The 20,315-nt window shown below is 43.4% G+C and overlaps 1 protein-coding gene across 3 annotated transcripts in view; it reads left to right on the top strand.

The window, feature by feature from the left end:
• ASTN2 (astrotactin 2) overlaps positions 1-20,315 on the top strand; it is an 851,408-nt gene that overhangs the window by 380,822 nt on the left and 450,271 nt on the right. For all 3 annotated transcript variants that reach the window (XM_032865713.1, XM_032865714.1, XM_032865712.1), the window contains one exon: positions 389-556. In XM_032865713.1, coding sequence (XP_032721604.1) covers positions 389-556 — 168 coding nt within the window. The remainder of the gene's footprint in view (positions 1-388; positions 557-20,315) is intronic.

The raw sequence follows: 20,315 nt of genomic DNA, 5'->3' as shown, positions 1-20,315 counted from the left end.
AAATACCCAGCAGTGCGATTGCTGGGTCATAGGGCAGTTCTATTTTCAACATTTTGAGGAACCTCCATGCTGTTTTCCAGAGTGGCTGCACCAGCTTGCATTCCCACCAACAGTGTAGGAGGGTTCCTAAGGGCCCAACTTCTTTCCACTAGGCTGAACTGTCTCCGTGTATGATTTGTCTCTTTCTCTCCTAGCTGCCAATACCATGACCAGAATATTGTAAAAATGCCTTGTCAGCGTGGGTAGACAAGTGAGAACAGGGGACCTGGGGTGGGGGGATCGCTCGCATGAACCTGCCTGTTTTCCCAGCCTGCACATCAGCAGCAAGATATATTTGCATCCTACAATCGAGGAGAAAGTAGCTGTCTTTCTCTCCGTTCACCCACAGGGAGCAGCTTTGTGGTGAGTGAAGGGAGCTACCTGGATGTCTCAGACTGGTTAAACCCGGCCAAGCTGTCCCTGTATTACCAGATCAACGCCACCTCCCCATGGGTGAGAGACCTCTGCGGACAGAGGACGACAGATGCCTGTGAGCAGCTGTGCGACCCAGAAACTGGTGAGTCATGGGCTAGGCTGAGATAGAGGGAGAGAGGAGGCAGGCTGCAAGATGGCTTGCACACCTTGTACCTGAAGAATCACAGCTTCTGAGCCATGGATGAGGAGTTTTACCTGAAGGCCCATCAGTTCCATTGGCAGTTAAACTCTGTGCTGCCATCACTGGGCCAGGGAGAAAGTTCTACAGAACCACAGGATCCCAGAAGTAGAAAGGACCACAGAGAGCATCCGGTCCAGTTTTAGCAAAGCAAGGTATCTGAACATCATCAGCATCCCTGAGCTCAGATCCTATCCACCTCTTACAAGCTGGATGTCCTTTGGCATTTTTTCCAGCTTTACTGAAATATAAGTGACATAGAGCATTCTGTAAGTTTAAGGTGTGTGTTGTGATGATTTAATACATGTATATACTGTATAATGACTACCATCTTAAGATTTATTGACACCCCCATCATTTCATATACCATTTTTTTTTATGGTGAGAACATTTAAGTTCTACCCTCTTAACAACTTTCAAGCACATGAAACAGAATTAATTGTTCACTGTGTTGTACATAAGATCCCCAGGACTTACTCCCCTTGAATGGGAGGTGTTGGTCATAGGGTACACACTAACTGGGTGTTCTTCAGAAAGACACTTCCTGTGAGTACCAGAGAATGAAAATAGCATCTAATTCACAAGGCTGTTATTAGGATTAAGTGAGATAATGTGTGGAAAGCCCCTAGTATATTTATTTACTCACCATTTGCCAGGTATGTATTGAGTAGGCAGACACTTGCCTTGGCATTGAGGATATAGCAGTGGACAAAATAGGCATAATCTATGCCCTGATTAAGTTTGTATTCTAAGGAGACATCCAATCTGCACTGTCTAACAGGGATAGCCAGTAGCCACAGATGGCCATTTAAATTTAAATTAAGTAGAATTAAATGAATTCAGCATTCGCTTCCCCAGTCACATTAGCCATCTATCAAGTGCTGTGACCAATGGCTACCTGCTGGACAACTCAGATGTAGAACATCCCCAGCCCTGCCAAAAGTTCTGTTGGACAGTGCTGCAACAGATGAACGGGGAAGTATATGTACTGTGTCAGGTGATGGTGCAGCATAGGGGATGCTAAGGTGAGAGTGGGAGTGGAGCCATGGTTACATGCAGTGGTCAGGGGAGGTTTCTCTGAGAAGAGGACATTTGAGTCGGGGCACCTCAAGGCTAAGATGGTGGAAGGCATTGTGACTATCCTGGGGGGCGGGATTCTAGGCGGAGGCAATGACAAGGGTCAGCATGTTGAAGCAGGAGTTCAGGAGGGTGCCATTGGTTCAACAGGAGGAAGAGTGTGGTTGGATGGAGGTGAGAGAGGAGAGGAGTGGAGGCAAATATGAAAAGCAGGAGACTGCGTGGGGGTGGCTGCAGGGAGTTATCTAGGATGACAAGAACTTAGGATTCTCTCTGAGTGTGATGGGATGTCATTGGAGGATTCTGAGCTTAAGGAGTGACATCATGTGGCCTGCATTTTAACGGAATTTTAACTCTGGCTGGTGCATGGCAAATTGACTACACATTCAAGGGTGCTATTTTATCCCAGTGTAGGCAGGAGTGGGCAGTGGCTTGACCGACAGAGTTAAGGGGAAAAGATGGTCAAATTCAGGACATGTTCAGAGGGTAGATTTGACAGGGCTTTTATTGGATATGAAAGGTGAGAAGTAGAGAGGGGTCAGAAATGATTCCAGATGATTCATTCTGGAAGTGCATGAATGGATATCTCTTTCATTGAGTCAGAGGATGCTGTAAGAGGGTCAGGATTGAGGTGTGGGAGATCAAGGGTACCATTTGGGATGTAAGTTCAAGATGACAACTAAACATCAAGTAGAGATAGAAAATAGACATTGGGGTCCAAAAGTCCAATTCAAAGAAGTTTTAGCTGGAGATAGAAATGTGTGAGTCAACAGCACAGACTTGGTATTTAAACCCAGAAGACACTGTCTTATTTTTAGTAAATGCTTAGTAAATGGACCATCTCTTCTTCATCCTTGTTGTTCGATAAATGGTGGCTGGCTACTAATGTCTACGAATAGGGAAATAGGAGTTAGAAAAGAGTTGTCAGGATACCAGAACAAGTTAGAAATGAAACTGTTCTTGCTCCCAGTCCTGTGCTCCTCCTTACAACTTATATTGCTATAGGCTCTCTGGAACTTCATCTCTTTCTTCATTGACAAGAGTCTGGCCATCTTGCCTGGAAAATCCATTGCACATTGCCCATGGGGGCTCTCAGTGTCCCAGGTCAAGGCTGTGCTCCGTCTACCCTAGCTCTCCTCCACTTCCCCATGGGGCAACAGTTCAGGAGTGAAGACAGGGCTTCTCCAGGCTAACCCTTGAGTCCCTGCAGAGCTGGGCAAGAATTTGGCTTTCTAACCACCATTTCCTCTTATCTTTTAGTTGGGAGCCTGTTTAGACACATTTCTGCAGCCTTTACGAAGGCCTATTGGGGAAGCCATTTGGAAAAAGCAATGTAGCTCTATTGTACCATTTGACCAGAGAGCTGAATCTTCTTTCTCTTAATTAAAACATTTAAGCTTTAAGGCACTGTCACCCTAAGCAGTACCTCTTTATTCCCAAAACACAGACATAAACACACACACATATACACATGCAAGCGCACACACAAACACACTCTTGATTATCCTCACTCAAGATCGAGGGAAGCCCTTATGGAATTATGTTCCTCTGGATCTGATCTTGTGTATCCTCCTTTTTTCTTTTCCTTTCCTTAAAAAGCAAACAAGATTATTGGTGGGAGGGCTCACCACCTTCTCTGCCCCACACAAAGCGCCCCCCCCCCCAGTAGAGTGGTGAATTCCTGAGGGTCTGACCTTTTGGTTTCCCAGCTGATCTGCCTTCAGGTGCAGCTTCATTGTTTCTGATCTTTTCTGTTAGCTGCAAGCTCGAGGCCACAATTCCAAACAGTGGATCATTCGGGAAGGAGGCATGTGTTAGCCAGTTTTGGAAATGATCAACTCTCCTACCAATCTCCCCTAGAATTACACACCACACACACACACACACACACACACACACACACCCTGCGAAGCTGAAAATGCTACTAGATTACTAGAATCCACTGGGTTGACCTTCTCAACTTTATCACTGGCAATATTGATGCCAGGGAAGAAAAGTGAGAGGATCAAAGTTGCATAGCTAGCAGGTAGAGAGCCAGGATTCCAACTCAAGACCCTGTGCTCTTAACCAATGCTTCCCAAGCCTCTGCAGGTCTAATGTAGGTTTAAGACTGCACATTTCTAAAAAGGTACCAGCTATTGCTGATGCTTCTGGCCAAGCACAACTCTTGATGCACCAAGACTCTGAATAGTCCTTCCTCTTCCTCCCAAATAGTCCTCTCATTTTCCACATGAACAGGAGAAGTCCCAGCTGCCATATTTGTTAGTTTATTTATGTGACAAAGTTGTGCTCATGTCTGTCACTTTATTTTCTACCTCTGTTTGTCCCATGCCTTGGACTCTAAGTACACTGAGACCTGTAATTCCCTGGAGGTACCATACCCTTTCATGACTACATCCCTTTGACGGGCTGTTTCCTCTCTCTTGAAATGTCTTTCTCCACCCTTTCCTGGGAGATCAAGGGTTCTTTTTTTATTTCCATTCCATTCAGCCCAAATCCCTGGCTATACTGAGGAGCCCTCCTCTGTGCTCTCATACCCTCTGTACTTCCCTATGTCATAGTTCTTGTCATTGTTCTTTCCTTGTCTGGATCTGTCATCAGACTGTAAGCTTTGTTAATGGCTGGTAAAAGGGATTCAAAACATGTGTGTTGCTTATCCCTGTATCTTTAAAACTTCACCTATTGCTGGAGCACCTGGGTGGCTCAGTGGGTTAAGCCTCTGCCTTCAGCTCAGGTCGTGATCCCAGAGTCCTGGGATCGAGCCCCACATCGGGCTCTCTGCTTCCGCCTCTCTCTCTGCCTGCCTCTCTGCCTACTTGTGATCTCTCTCTGTCAAATAAATAAATAAAATCTTTAAAAAAATAAAACTTAGCCTATTGCTGACATATAATTACTGCACAGAAAATCATGAAAGGATGAAGGAAGGAAGGAAATTTATATGCTTGAAATAATTTTATTTATTTATTTATTTATTTTGAGATTTTATTCATTTGATAGAGATCACAAGTAGGCAGAGAGGCAGGCAGAGAGAGAGAGTGGGGAAGCAGGCTCCCCGCTGAGCAGAGAGCCCGATGTGGGGCTGGATCCCAGGACCCTGGAATCATGACCCAAGCTGAAGGCAGAGGCTTTAACCCACTGAGCCACCCAGGTGCCCCTTGAAATAATTTTATATACCAGTTTTTCGTTTATTCCTCCATATCCACTTACGTATGGACTCAAATTAAGTATTTCCCAGCTCTAGAGAAATTAGGCCACTAGGAAACATCCAGTAGCCAGACAAGCTAGAAGGCTCTGGCTTCATCCTTGCTTTCAGCCACATCCCTGAGAGCCCTGTCCTTGTGGTCTTCACTCTGCACATCTTCACAATAGTCCTCTCAAACACCCCATACAAAGTTAGACCTTCTGACTAGAGTTCCCTCTTCCTGAAATGTCTCCCATTCTTTAATCATCTACTTTGTAAAATTCTATTCACTGATTACCTCTCCTTTCCTCTTGGTAGAATGGATGACTTCCACAGTATCATCAGAGTACTCTGTTGACCAAAAATCTGATTAAAACTTGAGTTATTGTTTGGAAATCTGCCTATCCTGCTAAAATGTAAGCTCTTTAAAGCAGGGACTGTATCTCATCTACTTTGGAATCCTTCCCACCCCAATGTCCAACAAAGCACCCTACTCTTACAAGTCACTCAAGGCATAAATAGATGGGACTATATACAGGTAAGGAGTAGAAATGGGAACATTAGATCCCTGAATATATTTTCATGGGTCTTGACTCTGACCCATTTTGAAAAATTTATTTCAATTTGTTAGATTCAATTCAAGCAAGATTTTCTTAATTCCACAACTCATAAGTCTTGTGTGTTAAGTGCTATGGGAAATCACAGACAAATTGGACAATGTTCCTGCCTTCATGGATTTCACATTTTCACAGGGATAAAAATAATATGCTCATATATAGCTATTATAAAAGACAAAATGTGGGATAAATCAAGAACAAGCATTAACAAAGTAGCTCATGCCTGGAAAAAAGGGAGAAATGTATTCTGCATGGGGATTTCAGGTGATATATCATGGAGTGCATGACCTTTTAGCTGAACCTGGTAGAATCAGGGGGGAGGATTAGTAGGAGTGGTCCTTTCACAGAGGGTTCTTAATGATCGAAATCAAGAAGAAGAAAGTTTAAAATTATTCCAGGAACCAGAAAGCAGTATATATGGGCTGGCATCTAGAGAATGTCTTACACATGCGGTGGTGGAGGAGAACTAGGGAAGAGACAGGTGATGAAGTTGGAAAGGTAAGATGAAGAGAATTCACAGAGAGATAATGACCAGAAGATTCTGAAAACCAGTAAGGGATTTAGTAAGCCTATATTGGTCATTGGAAAAGGAAAACTACCTTCCATATCTGTCTAACTGGTTGCAGAACATCTAACTGTCCAAGTGATTAGCTCGGCCACCGCTCCATTGCCTCCCACTAGGAATTAGACTATGGGGAAGTCATGGGAAAAATAAGCCCCAAACCTCTCTACACCCTCAGGCCTTAGATCTGTCAAAAGTGACTTTGCAGTAAGCTCCTCCTTCTGCAGGTGGGATTCTTTGGACTGAACAAAGTCATAGAGTCCCAACATTGTTCATCATGTCTTAAAGCTTTAGGGGATGTGTCACTAAGAAATATAATTCCTCTAAACTGACCAAGAAGAAAGAGAGAAGTGGGGATGTAGTGCTGCTGAGGAACATATAATTGCAATGATGCATGGACGAACCTGGCCAAGTTTTCCTGGCCGTGTGCCATAGCCCAGCTCAAGTGTGTTCTTCCAGGGATTTCAACAATTAGTACCACCCACAGGGCTGATTATGGAATTGCATACATGGTGTGCTGGAGCTGGCCTGTATGACAGCTCATGGGACTCATGAGAGTTGAATGTTGTCATCTCTTCCCAACTGTTTGTCTGGTGATGTCATGTACATAACCTGAAAATTGGTTATGATAAAGGTATTTATATCAACAAAATTGGTTAATGTGACAAATCATGACTGATGTTCTTTGGAAAGTGAGTCATTAAATGTTTACCTTCATGGTGGTGAGTGGATTGAAAATAAACTGATTCAGGACCAAGGCAAGGAAAGGCTTCATTGAAGGCTTAGAGAAGGCCTGACAATGTTGCCAGAGGGTGGCTACCATCACACTTCATCTCTGAGGACAGAAGCAAATATTCAAGAACTACTTGCAATGGTCCCATACAATGCAGCACCAGAATGTTGAAATGATCAGACTTTGGTTCTTCAGAATGTCACCATGGGTAAACCTTTGGTATAACAGCTTTACTAAAGCTCTGCACATGTGTGGTATCATGCTAAATTCTGTATATAAAATCTTTCACAGTATGGCTTCAAACAACACAAAGCAAGTAAGGGCAGAACAGTAGTACATTTAGTCACTAATTCATTCATCTCTTTATTCATTCATTCAAGCATTTAGTGAACCAGAGTAAAATTGGAATAACCTTTTGAGTCAGACCAGGTTCAAATCTTTGCTTCTCTATTTACTGGTAGTAGGGCTTTGGGAGGGTCATTTAATATATTCAAACCTTATTTTATATATATAAAATAAGAATAAGTCTTATTTGGCAGGATGCTGAAAAATCACATTTCAAATACACTCAGCACACATAATGTATGGTGGGCACTCAGAACATAGTGTGTGCTATTAATTCTATAATCAGTTATGCAGTCTCTAGGGCCTTCATGTAATTAATTCAATATATTTTTCAATTAAATTGATAAATTTTTCATGAGACACCCCTAACCCAGCATTGTGCACTGGATTAAGTTATTTAAGAAGAAAATAGGATGTTGTCTCTGACCTCTATGAGCTGACCACCTGATAGAGAAACTTAGCATAACATGGACATTCCTGCCTGCTGCCTTTTATTTAGTCCTTGTGTTACTTTTAACTTAGTGCAATGAGAAAAGTCCAGGGTCTCAATCCTGGTGCCAGCTTGGCCACAAATTTGTCACTTGACTTTGAGTATGGCATATGCTCTGAACTTCATCTTCATTCTCTTCAACAAAGAAATCAGTGGAAACAACTTTTAATGCAAGAAAGATCCCTAGTGGTTATCTAGTCTGATCTAATGAGGAGACTGAAGGCCACTGAGGCTAAGCAAGTTGCCCAGTGTTGCTCAGTAAATTAGTGGTGAGATGTGATTTACAACCCTGAATAATTCCTAAGATACTTCTCAGCTCAAAATTCATGTTTCTATGACCTTTTGAGCACTAATAACTTACAGCATAAGTATGATTGAAACAATTTATAAATGGCATTTAAAGCAGATTGAATTTTCTTTTCAAATTGTTATGAACTTCAGTCATGTTCCCCATCATATTCAGTTTATTTTCATGTCTTCAGCGGCCACTTTTCATTTGCAATAAGATATCAAATGAGAATACACTGAGTGTGGTTATGTCATATATATGTCTTACATTTTTTAAAAGATTTTATTTATTTACTTGAGAGAGAGAGAGAGAGAGAGATCACAAGTAGGCAGAGAGGCAGGCAGAGAGAAAGGGGGAAGCAGGCTCCCCGCTGAGCAGAAAGCCCAATGTGGGGCTCGATCCCAGACCCTGAGATCATAGCCTAAGCCAAAGGCAGAGGCTTAACCCACTGAGCCACCCAGGCACCCCGTATGTCTTATATTGTACTAAATATTTCTAATGTTTATAGATTACTACTGTTATTTATGAAGCCTTATATTATTATTATTTTTTAATTTATTTGAGAGAGAAAGAGAGAGAGAACATGAGAGATGAGAGGTCAGCGGGAGAAGTGAACTTCCTGCAGAGCAGGGAGCCCGATGCAGGACTAGATCCCAGGACTCCAGGATCACAACCTGAGCCAAAGGCAGTCGCCTAACCAACTGAGCCACCCCAGTGTCCGTAAGCCTTGTATTATTAAAGTTTAATGGGACACAAGGAGTTTATGAAGTTGTAAATTCGAGAATTTACAGAGATGGAGAATGTCCCTTCCTTGAAGGAGATTGTAGCATGGGTGTTTCCAAGTACCAGAAATGTAGGATTTAAGTAAATTAGTACATAGGTGAGGTTCACAGTTAAATAAATTGAGATTTATCTATAGAGAATCAGATTCCTGGCAGAGAGGAGAGATTTGTTTATGAGAAAAGTCTTATTAAATCTTGTCATATACTCATTGTGCTTATTGCTGTAGCTCAGTCACTGAAACAGTTCCTGGATCAATGCATCTTTTCTTGGATGAGTGAATGAATGAGTGCATGAATGAATGAATGAATGAGAGAAAAGCAAGTTTCATTTGGTGAAATGTCAGGACTTGGTCAATGGGTTTAGTGCATTGTTCTGGTGTCAGGACCATGGATAGCTCTCTAGACTTTGACAGTGATATTTGGTGAAGGGTTTTTGCTAAACTTTTACCTGGTATAGCTCTCTTCTGAAAGTCACCTTCTCCTTTGAGATGGGTACCACTAATCTTTTTTGAACTCAGGTAAAATAAGCTCTATCCTTTATTGGATCCGGATTAGTACAACTATGTTCTAACTCCAGTGGGTCTCAACTCAGAGGGAAGTCAAACCTCCATGAAGTGAGTCACACTTATCCTCAGAATTCATAATGCTCTCTACATTACCATTCCTTGGTCCTGAACTTTAATAGACCCCGAATTAAACAAAACTCATCTAAACTTATTGTCAATTAATGAAGGCTGTGCCTCATTATTCAGACATGTGAGATAATGAAATCAAACTTTAAAAAAATTTTTTTTTCCAACAGAAGCCATTCAAACAACAACAAACTGAGGGTTTTTTTTTTTCTTGTTTAAAGGCCATGAAATGAATGCTTGCCTTAAAATCCCATTTATTTCATCAGATTGATTCATTTGATGTCAGTTATTGCTGATATATTATAGATGGGGGTGTTAGACAATGGCTAGAGATAGCTTACAGTTAAGAGAGGCACGGTGGAGTTTTGGTACGATATCCAGGAGTGCATGAATACTGGGCTAACAGTGACAACATCTGCAATTTATTATACCTTTATGGGGTACCAAGCATAATTGCTGCGGCTTTCTATAACTATCTTGGACTTAATAACAACACATCTATTAGTTATTATTGCTTCCAGTTTCCATACAATAAACTATGTCTTAAAGTTGGTTGAATGAAACTCCCAAGGTCATATATTTGCTAAGTATCACAGCTGGGATTTGGACCCAAACTGGGTAAGAAGCTACTGTTTGAGGAGTCCGTGTTTGAGAAGTTTGCTTAGCACTGAGAAGAGAGAGGCATTCTGGCATTCTTTCCTTGATAGGTATTTGCAGAGAATTCTCAGAGGTAGGCGTGAATCCTTTGGACAAAGAATTTGGAATAAGTTGACTTGAAAAAATAAAAGGACCCAATTGGATTGGGGACAAGGGAGACATGCAGAAGTCAGGGTTGGAACTGTGACAGCATTTATGAGTTGTAGGGAAACCATTTTATATTTCTATTCAGGAGTCTTGCTATATTTGGTCTAGATGTGTTGTAAAATGTTATGTTGTAGAAGAGGGTTGAGGTCTTTTGAAGAAGGACAATCTGTGTCAAAGATGAGGTCATAAAATCTCAGAAAGCCCACAACAGAAAGCAGCGGGACCAACTGTTCACAAATTTGGAAGGACAAGAAGGTTAGAATGGGCTGCAGCAGAGACTGAAAATGTTTTCTAACTGGGAACTTGCCAGCCTCACTGAAAGTCCAAGGTAACCTTTGCTTCTGAACTTGAAAGAAGGAGGTTGTGAGAGATTGCAAGTGTCATCTAGTAAAGTTGCAAATAGGAAAATAACTTGTGGTATCTCTGATTATGAGTGCTAGGATGCATGTGCCAAAAAGAAGGGAAGCTCTCCATTTTTAAGACTAGTTTCATCGTCAAAAATATAATTTACTGGCATTTAAATTAGAGACTATATTTAATTTTATTCAACAAGAATATTACAAAAATAGATCAGTGTCTCTATAAATGGTAGCTGCCCTACTATTTAAAAAAATCAGAAACTTCTAAATATATCTGTAAATGTATACCTTATGACCAGTGAACTATCAAAAATAAAAGTATGGAAAAGGAAGATGATGGTAAAATAGAGGTGGGGGCTGGGAGTGTTCAGAGCCCTGCTGTGAAGTGTTCTGCACAGGGTCGTGGTTGGTCATGTCCAGCAGCCATTTTGGCAGGTCTTTGCAGGTTCTCTTCCCTTTGCATGCAACAGTCTGGTCTCCACCTGCCCTCACTCCTTATAAGCCTTATTCTTCCCTTTCTTCACTCCTTATCCTTCATGGTTGAGCTTAAATGTCTCATCCTCAAGGTTTTTGCTGACCTTCTAGACTTAGTTTTCCCTATGTTTTATGCAATATTAGTATACTTTATTTTCCTTTAAATAATGATAATATAATGATAATGATAGTAACGCTGCCCATTGTACAGTACAAAATATGTCTCTGTGGACTTCGAAAGTATCATTTAATCCCTTTAATACCCCTTGAAGGTAGATACAATCATATTTTAACTGAGCAAGACACAATCAGATACATGTGCCAATATTTTGCATACCGTGAAGAAAAAAACCCATTAAGATATTAATAACGCACAAGTCTTCATTTTAAGGATATGAAAATATGGAAAACCATGGGTCTTAGATTTGGTATAATTGAGGCACCTGGGTGGCTCAATTGTTAAGCGTCTGCCTTTGGCTCAGGTCATGATCCCAGGGTCCTGGGATCAAGCCCTACATCGGGCCTCTTGCTTGGTGGGAAGCCTGCTTATCCCTCCTCCACTTCCCCTGCTTATGTTCCCTCTCTTGCTGTTTTTCTCTCTGTGTCAAACAAATAAAAAATCTTAAAAAAAAAAAAAAAGACTTGGGATAGTACCTTATTATTACCATTTTACAGATGAGGAAACTGAATCACCTTAGTTAATGGATTTTCCCAATGCTACATAACTAGGAAGTGGTAGAGTCTAGATTGGAATCCTAGAACTTGGGCTTGAGAGTGTATCCTCTTAACCCCTGATCTGTGTTATCAGTACAGAATCACAATATCTAATTAATATTTATTTGTATGATTCTGTGTTCAAGTCCTAGCTCTCCAAGAGACCATATGCTTCAATTATCATATGGTTTCACTTATTTGTGGAGCATAACAAATAACATGGAGGACAAGGGGAGTTAGAGAGGAGAAGGAAGTTGGGGGAAATTGGAAGGGGAGATGAACCATGAGAGACTATGGACTCTGAAAAACAATCTGAGGGGTTTGAAGCGGCGGGGGGTGGGATGTTGGGGGAAGCAGGTGGTGGGTATTAGAGAGGGCACGGATTGCATGGAGCACTGGGTGTGGTGCAAAAACAAGGAATACTGTTATGCTGAAAAAAAAAAAAAAAGACAAAGATGGCACCTGCGATGTATACTGCTGAACCCCAAGCCCAGCACATTGTCTAATACACTGTCAATGTTTAATAATGAATGATGGAATGAGTGAATGAAAGAAGAGACATTGGGTTTAGAAACAAATTCCTAGGGCTTCACTACTGGATTTGCAGTTTTGACTAATAGTGTGACCTTTGACATGTCACTTTGTTCTCTGGGCCTCTGTTTCTCTATTTATAATACAAGAGGAAATTACAGTTGACTTTGAACAACACAGGTTTGAACTGTGCAGGTCTGCTTACATGCAGAATTTTTTTTTTTTTGAGAAATGTAATATGGTACTCTAGATGTATTTTCTCTTATGATTTTCTTAATAACATTTTCTTTTCTCTGGTTTATTATAAGAATACAGTATATAATGCATATAACATGCAAAATATGCATTACTTGACTATATTTAATTAGTAAGGTTTCCCACAATTAAGTTTTTGGAGAGTCAAAAATTATACATGGATTTTTCAACTGTGCCTGGGGGCTGGCAACCCTATTCCTCATGTTGTTCAAGGATCAGCTGTACATTGGGTTTTCTCTGAGTGCTCTCCAACTTTGAATGTGTATTGCAACTGTGTATTGAAAGCCAATGCTCTGCCCAGCATTAAACTAGATAAAACATATTAAACACTTAGCAGAATGCCTGGTACACAAAGCTGAATGAACATTAAGTATTGTTATAGCTGTGGTCAAAACATGAATTGAATGAAATGAGAGTTGTGGGATTAAAAAAGCAAAACAAAACAGGACAGTTACTATGAACCTTAGCAGTCAGGTAGGGCTTCCTAGAGGGGCAGGGGCTAGACTTAGATCATGAAACAAAACAATGTTTGTGATGGGGCTGCTGTGTCCAATATGGTACCTACTAACCATATGTGGCTATTTAAATTAACATGTAAATTAATTCACATCACATTTCAAGTGTCCACTAGCCACACATGGCTAGTGGCTGCCATATTGGAGACTGTAGATATAGAACATTTCTAGTAAAGCAAGTTCACTTGGACAGGGCTGTGACAGAGTGAAGAGTAGAACTACATTTCATATATATGTCACTTGAAATTATTTATTGAGTGACAGGACTGTGCTAAGTGTGGTGCTGTGCACTGATGGAGCTTAGTCTAGGGGTCTGCAAAGTACAGTCCACAGGTCAACTGCTGTTTCTCATAAAGTTTTGTTGAAACACAGCCATGCTCATTAGTTTACATATTGCCTATGACTGTTTGCTACAGTAGCAGGGTTGAGAAGTCATGACTCTGTGGCTTGCAAAACCTTAAATATTTACCAAGTGGGCCTTTCTAGGAAAAAATTTGCCAGCTCCTGGTCAGTCTGGTAGATTGATTTAATACATTGACATCTGAGTTAAAGAACTGGTTTTAGTATTCATTCATTCATTCATTCTTCATTCATATGTTTGTTCATTTAACATTCAACTGGTATTTATTTCTCAATCATCTAATTTAAGCAGGATGTAAGCCACTGACAATGAACACAATAGATTAAAAACTGTGGCTATCCTAGAGCTCATGTTCTAGTGAGAGCGGGGAACACACAGATAATTAGAGTAAATGTAATAACAGATAAATCGTATCCTATGTTAGAAGATGATTTTTCTAAATAAAGAGGCTGCAGGAAGAGTGGGCTGTGAATGAGAAGGAGAGGAGTGGTTGTGGATTTAAGTAGGGTGTTCACGGTAGGCATGACTGGGGAAGTGAGGAAGGAAAGCATCCTTTGTGGATATCTGGGGAAAGTGGAGTCCAGGTTGAGGAAATTGCCAGGGCAGAGGCTCCAAGAGCAGATTATGCCTCATACATTTGAGGAAGATCACATAGGAGAAGGTCAGCAGGCTTCACTGGATACTAAGTGACTATTAGGAGCTGGGGTCAGAGAGGAACCGGAGAACCAGAGCCGTGTAGGACATTGTAAGAATATTGGCTTTCAACCTGAGCTCAGTGAGGAGCCACAGGGGCATTTTGACCTGAGGACTGATATAATTTTACTTACTCTTAAAAGGATCTCTCTGGCCATTGCATTGAGAAAAATCTATAGGGAGTAGGCAAGAGTGAGAGCAGAGGGCTGCTTAGGAGACCCATATGATTAGCCAAGCTAGAGATGGTGGTGGCTTGGGCCAGGGTAGTAGCCATGGTGGTGAAAATAAGTTACTGGAATTAAGATACTGCATTTCATTCATTGCAGTGATTTAGTGAGCATCAATTACATGCCAGGCATTGTGCCCAGTGTTGGGGATAATGAGCAAAAGAAGCTGCCATCTCTGTCCCTTGGAGTTTTCTAACAAATTGGTTTCTTACTTTCAACATCAGAAATGAGGAATCCAATGCTATGTCCCCATATGTGTTTGAGATCCAGGACCAGTTTTCACACTGTTTCTAAAGACCCAGGAGAGGATGACACTGTCTTAATCTGCTTGGGCTGTCATAACAAAGTATCACGGACTGGTGACTTGAACAAAAGAATCTTCCAATCTCACAGCTCAGGAGGCTGGGAAGTCCAGCATGGAGATGCCACCAAATTGTTTCCTGGTGAGGGTTCTTCTCCTGCTTGTGGACTTCTTGACTTCTGTCTGTGACCTCACACGACCTTTCTGCAGTGTGTGTGTGCAAAGAGTGCGAGATCTGCCTCTTCTCTGCTTCCTATAATCCCATCACAGGTCCCTGCTTCAGGACCTCATCTAACCCTGATTGCCTCCCAAAGGCCCCACCTCCAATACCATCATGTTGGGTGTTAGGGGCTTCAACATATGAATTTGGGCAGACACAAACATTTGGACGATGACAAACACCAATGACCTGGGATGACAGAAGTGAGCAAGTGACACAGATATGCATCATAAGTGAGGGCTGAGCAGAGGGTTTCTGGGCATTGTGCCAAGCGGCGCTGGGACTCAGGGAGGTGACAGAGGTGGCTCTGGCACAAATGTAAGGAGGCACACATCCGAGGGTGTCAATGCTGCATTGCACAACCCTGAGTGCTCCTTAAACTTGGAGGGGATATTAACTCATGACAGTGGCCTCTCCAACTTTCCTCCTAGGAAGCCTTGAAGATTTTCCTGCAGGAGCCGGTTGGGGAGTCAAAGAGCAAAGAGGTCCAGGCTGGGAAGAACCACGTGGACCATCCAGTGGAACCCCCTCTTTCTATAGTAGATGAGGTTGGGGTACCTAGAGGGTCAGGGATTTGCTCATTCAGGAAGTTCAGGAACTCATTCAGGAAGTTCATGACAGAGTAGAGGTCTCCCGACCACCATGCTTGCTGAAGCTTGATTTCTCCATCTCCTGAGAACAATGTAAGCAGTCAGTCTTTTTTTATCCTTGGAGTGGAGGCCCCCAGCTGAGCCAAGGCCTTCAGGATTCTTTTCCAACATCTGAAGGTGGTATCGGCTTCTGGCAGTGTTGGGGCTTTTGTTTTTGTTTTTGTTTTTGTTTTGTTTTGTTTTTTGTTTTGTTTTTTCAGGTTTTTCTTCCAGGCTTATGATCCTAACCATGCAAAGAAGTGTTTCCATGCAGGCCATCTGGGGCATGGTGAATTCCCTGTCAGCTTCATTAGCGTCTTTCTTTCACAAACCTTGACTGAGACCCAAAGCTGAGTCAGTCACCAGGGAGAGAAGCAAATGAGACACTTGCTACCACCTCCATTTGCTCAAAATCAAGCTGCCCCCAGCGTGGGCTGTATTGTTTTCAGAAAGGCAGTCAGAGGAAAAGCGAAAGCACTAAAGTCAGGCTGACCTGGGTTAAAATCTTGGCTCTGTCTGAAACTACTGGTGCAGTTTTGAGCAAATTGCTTAATTTTCCCCCAAGCTTCAATTTCCTGCTTGGTATTCACCTTTGCTAGGTTATTGTGACGATTGTAATCAGTACAAAGTACCTGCTACATAATATGGCCAATATATGTGTTCAACAAACAGGAATTATTGAATCAGGGGCAAAAAGAACCCCCAGTGTTGACAACACTTAAGCCACAAAAGTCTTAATCATGATGGAATGGAAGGCATGGTGACAGATTTCTGAACAGAAACAGCCTCCACAAAACCATTTAAAGCACAGCACTTAGTAATAGCTCTAGCCTTTTCTGGTTATTTGATGAGAGCCTGCCCATTACACCACTGCCCTTTCTCTCCTCCTAGACTGAAGGCAGCTTCCATGTCAATGCAGGTAATTAAAGGTCTCTGAAAAAGAGAAGGGTGTGTATGTGTGTGTGTGTGCATATATCAGCCCAGCCTTTTGGTTATTTTTTGTTAAATGGTCTTTTAATTAAAATTTCAATAGATGGGTTTCTACCAGACAACAGGGGTCCGGAGGTGTATGGATTTTATGCTGATCACACCAAGACTGTCCCTCAGGACAGGGCATCCAAGAATTTGAGATGCTTCAGGCAAGGCAGGTGAGGTCAGGTGGCCTCACTGTGTAGAGTGCAAATGGTCCACTGCCATCTTTCAAATGCCCCCAAATGGACTTAGTAGTAAAGCCTGACTCCCTAGTGAAGCCTGGTGTGGGCCACTTGGACACACGTTGCTTAATTTTAATGATTCATGATGATTCTCCATCATATACCAGTAAATGTACCGTAAAAACATTTTGTGAAAGAATGTGTGTCTTAGTAATGGGAACCTGTGCCATTCTGTAATTAAATCCTTGCCGGAACGTGGGGGATGCCTGGCATAGGAGGTGAGGGGCAGAGACTGAGTCAGGGATTGAGGGGGTTTCCTGGGGTGGGGGTGGCTGAGGGGGTAGAATGTGGGGGAGGTGAAAGGGGGCAGCCTGGGTAGGGAGGAGGAAGCAGGACCTGGGAGGTGAGGAGGTGGACCCTTGGAGCAGGGTAGAGGGATAGGGCCTGAAGAAGGGTAAAGAGGTGGGTCCTGGGTAGAGGTAAAGGGGGAAGGGGAACTGGGGCAGGATAAGGAGCAGGGCCTGGGGCAGGGGGAGGGGGTGGAGGCTGTGGCATGTGTGCTTGTGTGAGATTGCGACTAAGAGAGCAGAACATGGGAAGTGAAAGGAAAGATGGAGAATAAGAAAAATTTTAAAAAAAGAGGAAGAAAAGTAGGGGGAGTGGAATTAACAGGCTGTGAATGTATTCTTTGATCTAGGCACCTTTGCCTACCATATCTTCTCTAATCATTACATTAACCCTTGAAGTAGACAGACTGTCCTTTTCTGGTCTCTTTCATGGACGATGTGGATGTGGGGATTTAGCCTGTACCTGTCTGACTAAAATTTAAGTTCTTTCCACTGTAGAGGGCTACACAGGAAAGGGGCTTATAGAAAGGTGGCCCGTGAGGACTATAGAGGCACACACAGAGAGAAAGGCAAAGGCGGAAAAGCTGAGACCAAAGAGGGAAACTGAGGCAGGAGTCCATGCACAAAGATGGAGAAATGAAAAGGGAGACAGAGAAGAGGGGAAGAGAGAACCATCAAACTGAGAGAGAGCCAAGAAAGCGGGGGGCGGGGGGGGGAAGCAAGAACATGAACATGAATATAATCAAGAGTGAGATTAGCAAAATGGAAATGAGCTGGGTTCAGCTGAACATACACATTATGTAAAACGGTATAATATTCCAGATGGAAGTACTGGAAATGGCAGTCCTCTAGTTTCCCAGAGAAGCTATAGCTGTGACCCTGACCCTCTGCCTAGAACTGAGGCCAAGGTCACTCTGAGGAAGAGACCCCTCTGAAAAGAGTGCAGAAGTCACAAGCTGCCCACCAGTTCTCTTGTCTTTTTCCCCCAGTTCATCACTAGCCAGAGGCAAAGGTTCCAACCTCGTGGTATCCGGTCCACTTTGCTTTAGGGCGTGGATGGCTGGGGCAGGACACATCCATGTGTGTGGCCCATTGTACTCGGTGCACATCTGGAAAATCATTATTCCTTCTCACTTTAATATTATAAATGAGATTTGATTTTAAACCACGAAGATAGCTGGTGCTTGGGAAAAAAAAAAGAAAACTATCAGTGCGTCTCTTTTGTAGAGTGAAGAACTCTTTTGCAAAATGAATAATTATCCTCTGCTTAATCTATTTTGTATATTTCACTTGGCCGGTTCGGGTTCTGTGCAAATGGGGAACAACTGCATTATTAATCATCATGTGTCCTGAATAGAATAGTGTATATTTTATCCTTCCCGCATCCTTGTGAATGGGATAGGACAGGACTTATGTTTCCCGTCTTCTGGGGAAGAAGGATGAGGCTCAGAGAGATGCAGGATCTTGAACAAGTTCTCCTACCCGCTAGTAGAAACACAGAGCCGAGGGGCCCACGGAATGACAACCACATAGCCTCATCTCATCTACACCCCTGCAAACTGGTAGAGGCGTGGTGGGCAGCCAGGCAGAGCCTCCATAGTGGGTCAGGCCGAGTGACATGCAGGATGGCGCTGAGCTCCTCCTTCCTACCTGGGACAGTGCAGGGGAGCTGTGGCTCCGGAGCGAGGCAGAATGGGATTCGAATCCTGATCCTGTTAATTTCTTGCGGTGCAAACTGGAGGCCGATTGTTTAAACCCTCGGGGCTTCAGTTTCCTCATCTGTAGAGTCAGGGCATATCCCCGTGCTTCACAGAGTGGCTGGATGGATTAAAGTTGAGAAGGTTGTTCAGACACGTCGTGATGCTCTTAGCCTTTCCCTCTTCCCAAATTACAGTTGAGGGGTCCAAGATAAGAGCTATGGGCAAGAGAACGTGAAGGCAGCCAACTGCCTAGTAATAATCATAGCAATAGCAGGCCGTGTTTATGGAGCCCGTACTGGGGATAGAACATTGTGGACGTTGTTCAGTGAGTGGGGGGCGGGGGGGCAGACCTGACCAAGCTTGTTGTAGAACTGAGGAAATAGAGTCTTAGCCAGAGACACAAAATTGTGCAAAGTCTTGGAGCCACTGGGTGACAAATGCAGAGCTCAGAGCCGGTCCTGACTCCATTGCCTGTCTTCTCTGCTTGAAGCGCCCTCTCTCCATGCACAGTGCGTGGAGTCAGCATCTGGAAAGGACTCTATAGAGGGGATGTAGAGTTTTCCAGGAGTTTTTCCACACCTGTGGGATAAGGCAGTGCTCTTCAGGGCCTGCTAAGTACTCTGGCTCTGTTGATCTGAGAAGCAGTAGGGCCCAGGAATCCCCACAGTGCCATGACCTTCCTTTGCCCCCACACTTTCCTCTGTCTGGGAAACCCCTGCACCCCCTTGGGAAAGCGGTGATATAGCCCGGGGCTGGCAGCACTGTCTCTGATTCCAGTCCTGGCCTTGGCAACTTTTCTGTTTGTGACATCAGGCCAGTAACTTGCTTAACCCCTCTGGGCCTCAGTCTCCTCATCTGTATAATGGGGTTGAAACTAGAACCTGCATCTTAGGCTGGTTGTGAGGGTCGCATGAGTCAGCGTAAATGGGGAACTTCCAAAACCACCCAGTAGTTAGGCCTCTGTGTCCCCTCTTGTTATTATTATCTTCTCTCTTCGCTGGCATATCCCCAACCTTGGGGCACAGTTGGATGCTCTTTCCTGTGATCCTCTGGCTCTTTGCACGCACTCCAAGGCCTCCCCAGCCCAGGTAGGGATGTATTTTCTTCCCAGCGACACCCGAGTGTCAGCTGCTTGTGGCAGAGAATCAGATGAATTTGCCTCAGTGCCGCAGTCACACTGGGATTGTATGAAGAATAAGAAATGGTCGGAATAAGTAAGATCTGGACCAGACACGAGGCAAGAACCATGGGGGGAGGAAAAAGGGAGGAAAGGACTGACACAGCAGGAAGCTCAGGGAGGGGCTGCCGCCAAGAGGTGCAAGGTCACCAAGCCAGAGAGGAAGTATGGTGGGGTGCGGGTGCAGCCTTGGCAGTGCCAGCAGTGACCCCAACAGCAATGATAAGGACCCACACTGAATGCCACCTGCAGGGCTAGAGACGTGGTAATCTTTTTTTTTTTTTTTTTTTGCCAGAGGGAGAGAGTGCACATGCGCAGGCAGGGGGCGGGCAGAGGGAGAGAGAGGCTCCCAAGCAGATCCACACTGAGCGCGGAGCCTGACACGGGGGGCTCTGTTTCACGACCCTGAGATCATGACCTGAACCGAAATCAAGAGTCCAAGGCTTAACCGACTGAGCCCACCCAGGCGCCCCGGTAAGCGTGTGTAATATGTT

The sequence above is a fragment of the Lontra canadensis genome, unplaced genomic scaffold (genome assembly GCF_010015895.1).
Source record: "Lontra canadensis isolate GAN:19392208 unplaced genomic scaffold, GSC_riverotter_1.0 scaffold30, whole genome shotgun sequence".
In the NCBI taxonomy this organism is placed as follows: domain Eukaryota; kingdom Metazoa; phylum Chordata; class Mammalia; order Carnivora; family Mustelidae; genus Lontra; species Lontra canadensis.
The sequence above is the reverse complement of the archived record's forward strand: the minus strand, read 5'-3'. Positions and strand labels throughout refer to the sequence as shown.